Source organism: Mugil cephalus, chromosome 12, assembly GCF_022458985.1.
Source record: "Mugil cephalus isolate CIBA_MC_2020 chromosome 12, CIBA_Mcephalus_1.1, whole genome shotgun sequence".
NCBI lineage: Eukaryota > Metazoa > Chordata > Actinopteri > Mugiliformes > Mugilidae > Mugil > Mugil cephalus.
Window position 1 is genome coordinate 14,477,791 of NC_061781.1, and position 8,742 is coordinate 14,486,532.

An 8,742-nucleotide genomic window follows, 5' to 3' on the forward strand; every position below is an offset into this window, starting at 1 on the left:
AGTCAAAATGGTTGTGATTATCCCAACCGGGGGAACCGAGTCAGTAACTGTACTCCGTCCTGCACGCAGGGTGTTGTTTGCACTCTTCACGAGGGAGACGACTTTGGGAAACTGGCTCTGGTCAATGACGCCCCCCGCGCCGCCTCCATCGTCCTGCGGGAGGACAACTGTCATTTCCTGAGAGTAGACAAGGAGGACTTCAACAGGATTTTGAGGGTGAGTCTCCGTTTGCTGTCGACAGGTGCTATTTCACTAATAACAAAAAAGCAATATCGCCCTCTGTTGGTAAAAACTACATAATGCAGCTCCTTGAGATTGCATGCCAAGCCCCTGCACCCATTAGCTTAGTCATTCCACTTAACATGAAATATGTGGATAATGACCTGTTTTACTGATTTGGGGTTAATTATCTGTGAATGCAAACTTGTTCTGTGGAAAACCTCCATCTGGGAGCTCTGACGCTGTTAATCGAATGTGGCCGCATTTGTTTTGTTAATATGCAGCGATGCTCCAGCGGGCCTGTGTCGAATGCAAAATGTGATCAAATCAAATGCATTTGACCTCTCGCGGAGCTTTAAGTTGGTTAAAATTATCTCAGAATATTAAAAGAAAGTCAGGACATCGCAGATGTTGCCAAGATTTATATTTTTCAGATACATTGCTTTGGTTCTGAACAAAGTTTCCATCTGATGCTCAGAATTTATGTGATACTATGTATTTTTAACTCGTCGCACTCATAATATGAAAAACAGAACAGATAATTCAAAGTTTGAGGGAAATATCTCGCATCCCAAATTTTTTATTACACCGTGCTGAAACCTCCGGCTTGTTGAGATCAGCGCCGTTGTGTGCTGGCTGTACACTGAACTATTGCAGTCATTTCCCCCGCGGTGTAAACATTTACTGTAAGAGATGCCATTCTCAATTAGTTGTGGAAAATACAGCTCATGTTCACAGCTTCCAGTGTAAACATCATCTCAGCTGTTTAATAGTCATGTGTCGTAATAAGAAAATGCCTAACTCGTGTTACTTGCCTTTGTGTGTGCACGTAAAGGACGTGGAGGCCAACACTGTGCGTCTGAAGGAGCACGGTCAGGATGTTCTGGTGTTGGAGAAAAGCCTCAGCGGCAGCCGGACCTCCGTCCAGGGAACCTCGGCCTCCCATTACAAGTAAATGTAGCCTTCGCACACTACTGCACATATTAATTATACTTATTGCAACTTTTAAATTATAATCAGCAGCTTAAAAATGGTGAAAATGAGATTAAAATTTCCTGATAGTGGTGTCAAAATGGATGATGCACAATTACATTCGATATAGTCCCAGCTCCCAGACATCCATTATTAATTTCTATTTTCTTTGCATATATTTAATTTTAGAAGAAGTATGAATGAATCCCTGCAACAGACGGACACTGTATTTTCTTAAATAAATGAGGAGAACATGGTTTATTTCACAGCATCAGATTGCCTCAAAATAAGATATTCATGAAATGAAGTTTAGTTTTTTAGGTTTTGGACAGCAGTACAAGAGAGCTGCAGATGCTCTGTGTTTGTTGCTGCATGTCTGCGAAGCCAAAACGCGCAGCCTTGCACACAACGACTAGTTTCTAGTGAATACAGCTCGTGCAGCACAGGCACAATCTGGCGCACTGCATCCAGCGAGTGTTATCTTAATAGAGGCATCTGTCACTGCACCGCAGTGGCTGTAATATAGAGAGACATATTAATGGTAATGATGGCCCTGCTCCAAAGGGGGAAAAGAAGCCCTGGCAAGTCACAATTACTTGTTCGGGGTCACCCTCTAATCAACTCGGCTCCTCACACATGAGAGTGTCAGGACTGTGTTCTCCCCCATGAGTGGGGAAGACACAGCGTTGCTTGTGTAGCTCCCTCTTGTCACGCTGTTATCAAGTAATGAAAACAACCGAGGCTGGATTGTGTTGATTCTCCTTCACGTAGAAGATGCCCTTACATTTTTATTTTTTTATTTTTTTTGTGGCTTTGCTCGTGGCACTTAGCCCAGACTCCCCTTCATCTTCAGCTGTCCAAGAACACTGATTGTAAATAGGATTGTTATCAAATGAAGCAATCACAAGACACGCGTTCAAGTAACATAAATCAGTCGAGGGCCGTGGCCGTGTCATTAAGCATTAAGAGCCGGTGTTTCTTGATTAGAGAAGGGTGCATTTCATTCTGTGCTGCTCTAGATACAAGGTGATGTCTGGAACGCCGGAGAAGATTTTGGAGCACCTCCTCGAAATGATGCGATTGGATTCTCAATTCACGGAGTCAGGTACTGCACCTCCCCCTCCCCCCTCTCGCCGTGGCACCTCCCTTATGTCGGATTAGTGTCATCTAGTGCAATATATCAATATGATGGTCTTTTATTGTGAAGGGTTTTCACCTATGCAGCGCATTTATTCTCTCCTCCGCTGTCTCTGCCTCTGTCCTCTGCCAACTGCTCTGCGCTGACCCGATTGTTCTTGTCTATAATTAGCCACACATCACAGAGCTGATCTAATTACTCTCACTTGCGTGGATACATATGGCTTTCATTTGCCTGCAGAGGTGACAGAGACAGGGCCATGTGGACCGGGGCCCTGATGATGCTCTTTGATGTGCTCTTACATCGGCAACGCAGGTGTTAGACATGAGCTTTTTTGTCTTTGTCTTTCTTTCCCCACAGATTCATCCTTAGATGACTTTGTGCTCATGCACTGTGTCTTCATACCAAACGGTCAGCTATGCCCAGCGTTGATATCTCAGTATCCTTGACTATACCGTCCTGCTATATGTTCTCTTATGTTGGCATCGGAGTGACATTGGCGTGATCTTTAACTGCTGTGCAGCTACCACGCTCAGGCCTCGCAGGGCTCTGAACAGGAGAAGCTGGACTACACGCTGAACAACAAGCGCAGGGTGATCCGCTTGGTGATGCAGTGGGCCGCCGTGCACGGGGACAATCTGCAGCAGGAGGACATCTCGGTGGCCTTCCTCGAGGTCAGCCTATAGATACGGGTCTAAACTCTGCTGTAGGTGCAGAGTAGTTCATCTGCGTTTGGCTCTGTAAGGGGTGAGGCTGCAGTTACAGTTAACACCCAGTAACTCAAACAGCAAGAGTCTGAGCCAATCAGAACAAAGATCCCAGCACAAAGATGTGGACATCAGAAGACGATTGGCTCATCCTAAATGATTAAAACGTAACTAATGAGGCGATTAATCTGTGTCTAACTTGAGCTTTTTTTTTTTTTTCTTGTGTTTTGTTCGTTTTTTCGTTCACTGCTTCCTTTACTGAGGGTCGGTTGTGTTTTGCAGGAGTTCCTCATGGCGGTGTCCGATGATGCAAAAGTTCTTCCAGCTCTCAGGGATCAACTAACAGACTTGGAGAGGATCGTAAAGCGCAAGTGAGTTAACGTTTCGTTTTTATTTTCCTCTGAAATGTGTTCCACAGGTTGGCCTTCAGTGGCAGTGATTTAATTTAGAGTTTTAATTTTAAAAATAAAGGATCCCTTCTTGATTTTTATAATTAAGTGATCAAACCTACAAAACTTCTGGTTGATTTATTGTTGTCACCGTTTCTCCTTTCAGTGCCGAAGATGCCAGGTCCTCACAGAAAAGGGTACGCCGCTGCCTCTTTTGCTTTTTGAATTAAAGCTCATCTCCTCACGTTGTATTATTTTTGTGAACCTAGACTTGTTCAACTCTGTCACAGCACAAAATTCTGCTGCGGCAGTTCAGCATGGGCGAGGAGAAGCTTCAGAAACGTCAGCCCATCAAGAACAACGATGAAAGTGAGTGAAGAACATGCACATTAGTGCAGTTCTTTCTCAACTCTTGACATTTGGGCTCGTTAACCGTTGCTTTGCCACGCCTTAATTCCTCCTTGTTTACAGTCTCGTGTTCACTCTGATTCACGCCTCCAGTTTTGTTCAAAGTCTACTGCTGTGACCACACCTACACCACGATCCGCGTCCCCGTGGCTGCCTCAGTCAGGGAGGTCATCGGCGCTGTGGCCGACAAGCTGGGGTCGGCGGAGGACCTGCTCCTGGTCAACCTCAGTTCGGCAGGAGGTGAGAGGGCCGGCAGCTACGTGCTAATCAAACGCCCCGGAGGCGAAAAAAGGGAGAGCCCCAGCAGAGGGATATACTAATTTGATGTAATAGGAAATTAGTGGCATTTTGTGGTGAGTTTGCTGACAGTGAGTGGCAGCGAGGTTTTTCTCAAAACATTCAACACGGGACTGTTGATGCCACCGGCTGGATCTTACTGCAGTGATGTTTCACTGTGTTTGCCAGAAAACACAAAGCTCTTAGTCCACACTTGACCTGAACTTTCCAAGTAAACACGCCAATCACAGACCTGTCTATCTATCTATCTATCTATCTATCTATCTATCTATCTATCTATCTATCTATCTATCTATCTATCTATCTATCTATCTATCTACACCCACCCATTATCCATTGAACATTTATTAGAATAGAATAGAAAACTACTTTATTCATCCTCTGGGGGAAATTCAAGTGTCCAGTAGCTTGTACTCAAACACACACAGACATCAAGATAACACACCAGAATCAGAATCAACAGAGGAAAGGAGAAGGGAGACTGGAAATATGTAAAAGACTGTACTGACATGTTTTTACTGCAGTCTTATTGAACCAAGTGTGGTGGTCAGTGGACAACTAAGTCCAGACAGACAGACAGACAGACAGACCTCCGTGCTGGCAACACCAAAGAAAGTTATCACTCAGTTATTTCTCCTTTGTGCTTAATGATCTCATTGAATTGAGAGCTGAGGAACATTTTTCATATAGCGTGAATTACGTATGTTATGTGTTTTAATGTATCTAAGACACTCCTTTTCTTCTACAGAGAAAGCCGTCTTTAAACCCAACGATGTCTCAGTGTTCTCCACGCTCAGCATGAACGGACGACTGTTTGTCTGCCGGAGGGACCAGTTGGATTCGTTGGTGCGTTGATATCGCTCAACATGTGTGGCGTCATCATGCTGAGTCACTATGACACAAACTCCTGCCTTACATCATATGTTCTCTCTCTCTCTCTCTGTATATATATATATATGTGTGTGTGTGTGTGTGTGTGTGTGTGTGTGTGTGTGTTTTTTTCTGTGGTTTTAGACTCCTTTACCTGAGCAGGAGGGGCCGTCTACAGGGTCCCTGTCCAGCTTTGAGTTGATGAGCTCTAAAGACGTGGCTTACCACATGACTTCCTACGACTGGGAGCTTTTCAACTGTGTACATGAGGTATGACAGACTGGCCGAGCGGAACCGATTAATAATTCGTCTCCCCTACGCCCGGCACGGTTGACGTTTTCTTTCTGCGCCCTACAGCTTGAACTCATCTACCACACGTTTGGGAGGCATTATGTTAAGAAAACCACCGTGAACCTGGACCTGTTCCTCAGGCGGTTTAACGAAATCCAGTTTTGGGTGATCACGGAGATGTGTCTGTGCTCTCAGCTCAGCAAGCGAGTGCAGCTCCTCAAGAAGTTCATCAAGATCGCCGCTCAGTAAGTGGATTCGTTTCGCCGTCCGTGCTGCTCTCCACGTTTGCAGGTTTGTTTATTTGCCGCCCTAACTTCCTTTTCATGTTTCCTGTCTAAGCTGTAAGGAGTACAGGAATCTGAACGCTTTCTTTGCCGTCATCATGGGACTGAGTAACCCTGCCGTGAGCAGGCTCAGTCAGACCTGGGAGGTGTGTCGCTTTTCTCAGTTTTATTAAAATCATTCAAGACCTCATTGAGCGTAAGTTAACCTTCAACATTTATGTTCACAGAAACTTCCCAGCAAGTTCAAAAAGTTCTACGGGGAGTTTGAAAACTTGATGGTAAGCTGAGATGATGTCGCTGAATCCTGCTTTTCCACCTCCAAATTACTTTGAGTAGTTTTAGTTTCCGTGTCAGCAAATGTTGAACTGAAAATGAGGATTATAGCAGAGTCAGCAGGTTAGAGTCAAGCGCGCGTTTGGCTGCATCCTCGAGGACTGTGATGGATCTGTTTTAACACAGCGACGGCAGATCTCAGAACAGTGTGACTGTTTCCACAGGACCCGTCCAGGAACCACCGGGCGTATCGGCTGACGGTCGCCAAACTGGAACCTCCCATCATTCCCTTCATGCCGCTGCTGATCAAAGGTCAGGATTATTTTCTAATTTTCTGCTGCTGAATTGTTCCTTTAACCCTTTTCTGTTGATTCCACTTTGGCTCCAATGTTACCTACAATACCTCCTCTTTCTTTTTTCTTTTTTTCTTCCCAGACATGACATTTACTCACGAGGGCAACAAAACATTTATCGACAATTTGGTCAATTTTGAGAAAATGGTGAGGCTCTGCAGGTGCAGATTATTGTCCACCAGTTGATGTAAATGTCCTTTTTTTCTCATTCAGTTAATTCCTGACATTTGTTGCTGATTGTTGCTCATTGTCTTGCAGCGGATGATAGCCAACACGGTGAAGATAGTGAGATACTGTCGAAGTCAGACATTCAGTGAGTCCTGCTTGATCACCATCAGAGAAATGCCTGGATGAAACATATCAAACAGTGGAAGCGTTTTATAAATATTCCACTTGGGTCCTTGGATTTTTCTTACGGAAAAGGATGTTAAGGAAAAAACGAGCGGTTTAATTTTCATTTTAAAATTTTTCTTTATCGGGGTCGACAATAGATAAACAAAACTTTTAAAAAAAATTTAATTTTATAATTATTTAATTTAATTTAATTATCATTTTGTGTTTCTAAAAATAAAAAATTAAATCGTTAGAAGACAGAAACAAAAAAAGCCCTTTTTTTTCATATTTTGCAACCGGAAAAATGAAAGGCGTTTTTTTTTTTTAAGTTGTAAAGTTTTTTGGTTTTTAATATCCTTTTCTGAACGGAAAATTCTGACACGTGGACCCTCCCCCCCTGCTGAGTATTGAAGAGTGATTCTCCAACTCTGATTCCAGGTCCAGATTCACCTCTGGCCAGCAAGAACCACCCCGACGTTTGGACGTACGTTCGCCAGCTCAACGTGATCGACAACCAAAGGACGCTGACCCAGCTCTCCCATGGACTCGAGCCCCGCAGGTCCTGAAACCACCCAGGGACAGAAATGTTACACTCTGATGCTGCTTTCACGACACAACATGTGCTTACGTTTATTACAAATTAACTCCAATACGGTTCAATCACATGGAGGACCTAATGACGTATCGGATAATGAGATATTGTTTCAGAAGCCTTTGCCTGACTTGTTAAGCCTTTATTACAGTAATTTGTGATATTTTAACAACAGTAATTGTTAGCGGGTGAAGTACCTCTCATATCATGCAGACATCATATCATCTCCAACCCAGACAATTGAAGAAATTAGGGATCTTTGGGGGGGATCTCATTCATCAGATTATTGTGTAACATTTTCAGAAGTAAACACTATGTGATGCTTTAACAACACCAGTTATCAATATTCCTGATATTCAGTTGTTTCGTATCTTTTGTATCAAACAATATTTGTACGTATTTCAGCTTGTGGGACTCTTATGTGTAGTAAATTATATACAGATATTTATTTTGGCATCAGCATGCAGAGGATTATTATTGTTTGACTTTTTATTCACGTGAGCGCATATCTCTCTGAAAGCATAACTGTCTGAAAAACCTTTTGTGTGCTGTAAATATTAAATATTTTAGATGTATTTGCGGCTATTTCCCGGCTGTAGTGTCTTACCCCGTCCACATGCACACCTCATCCAGTAAGTTACTAGTCGACATCACAGGTCACGTGCAGAGTTTATTAAAGAACATTCACTTATTTTCTGTAACTGATTGTCCTCTAGAGGGAATAAAAAGAGTAAAACATATGATGAATTTACCCAGCTCTGCAAATCTGTGAACACAACTCACAATTAACGGACGATAAACTCCAGTAAATTTAGTAAAATGCCAAGATTAAATAAAAAAATGGACAATGGCTGTCCTTTATGTTGCAATGAAGAACAAAGATGAGGTATTAAAATATTTACCAAAGTACACTGTGAAGAAAAAAAATTAAATGACCGAAACAAATTTTTATAGTCAAGGTTATATTTACATATTTTATTAGTGTATTATTACTGCTGCACTAATGCACAAGCAGCTGTTCTACTATTATTATTATTAGCATTTATGGTCATTAAATGGTCATACATATGTTCATACATTTTGATTATTAGCTAATCTAATATTTTGACTATAATATTAGGCTATAAAACTTATCAATAGCTGTCATTTAATTAGTAGTCAATGGACATTTACTTCTGAGATGGAACGCAGAAGTATTATAGTATATGAAGAAGTAGTATATGAGTAAATGGAGTAAATATGTTTGCCATGGTCACCTTAAATAACAGTCCCCGGTGACTTATTTCTCCTCCTCTGTGTCTGCCGTCTATGTCCACCACATTTAATGTCCAACCTCATAAGTCTTGTCCAATCTTCTGTTGTGATGAATATGTGCACAGTCAAGCGGAAACAAATCTCCCATCTGAGACAAATAAAGTCTAAAGTCCATATCTGAAAGACAGAAGTCTGAAAGTTTTAGTAAATAAAAATGAAGGACACACAGAAAAAAAAGCAAGTGACGAAGGAATAGAAGTTTAACGGCTCTTACACAACGTGGGTTTTTCCAGTGTTGCGAAGGAAAATAAATTCACTGGCCCGCGGACCCCACGTTGAACACCGGTAGTGTGCTCATGTGT

The 8,742-nt window shown here is 42.5% G+C and overlaps 1 protein-coding gene across 8 annotated transcripts in view; it reads left to right on the forward strand.

Moving 5' to 3' along the window:
• The window catches only part of rapgef4a (Rap guanine nucleotide exchange factor 4a), a 32,150-nt gene extending 24,449 nt beyond the window's left edge, over positions 1 to 7,701 (forward strand). For 6 of the 8 annotated variants that reach the window (XM_047600447.1, XM_047600449.1, XM_047600450.1 and 3 more), the window contains 18 exons: positions 70 to 216; positions 1,055 to 1,170; positions 2,211 to 2,296; positions 2,690 to 2,768; positions 2,853 to 3,003; positions 3,319 to 3,407; positions 3,592 to 3,622; positions 3,695 to 3,794; positions 3,927 to 4,073; positions 4,879 to 4,976; positions 5,145 to 5,270; positions 5,358 to 5,536; positions 5,631 to 5,721; positions 5,803 to 5,853; positions 6,073 to 6,160; positions 6,284 to 6,348; positions 6,460 to 6,514; positions 6,973 to 7,701. In XM_047600447.1, the coding sequence (XP_047456403.1) occupies positions 70 to 216; positions 1,055 to 1,170; positions 2,211 to 2,296; positions 2,690 to 2,768; positions 2,853 to 3,003; positions 3,319 to 3,407; positions 3,592 to 3,622; positions 3,695 to 3,794; positions 3,927 to 4,073; positions 4,879 to 4,976; positions 5,145 to 5,270; positions 5,358 to 5,536; positions 5,631 to 5,721; positions 5,803 to 5,853; positions 6,073 to 6,160; positions 6,284 to 6,348; positions 6,460 to 6,514; positions 6,973 to 7,100 (1,827 nt within the window). In that variant the 3' untranslated portion in view covers positions 7,101 to 7,701. The remainder of the gene's footprint in view (positions 1 to 69; positions 217 to 1,054; positions 1,171 to 2,210; positions 2,297 to 2,689; positions 2,769 to 2,852; positions 3,004 to 3,318; positions 3,408 to 3,591; positions 3,623 to 3,694; positions 3,795 to 3,926; positions 4,074 to 4,878; positions 4,977 to 5,144; positions 5,271 to 5,357; positions 5,537 to 5,630; positions 5,722 to 5,802; positions 5,854 to 6,072; positions 6,161 to 6,283; positions 6,349 to 6,459; positions 6,515 to 6,972) is intronic. The other 2 variants (XM_047600448.1, XM_047600454.1) reach the window with 1 other exon arrangement.
• The last annotated feature ends 1,041 nt before the right edge of the window (positions 7,702 to 8,742 follow it).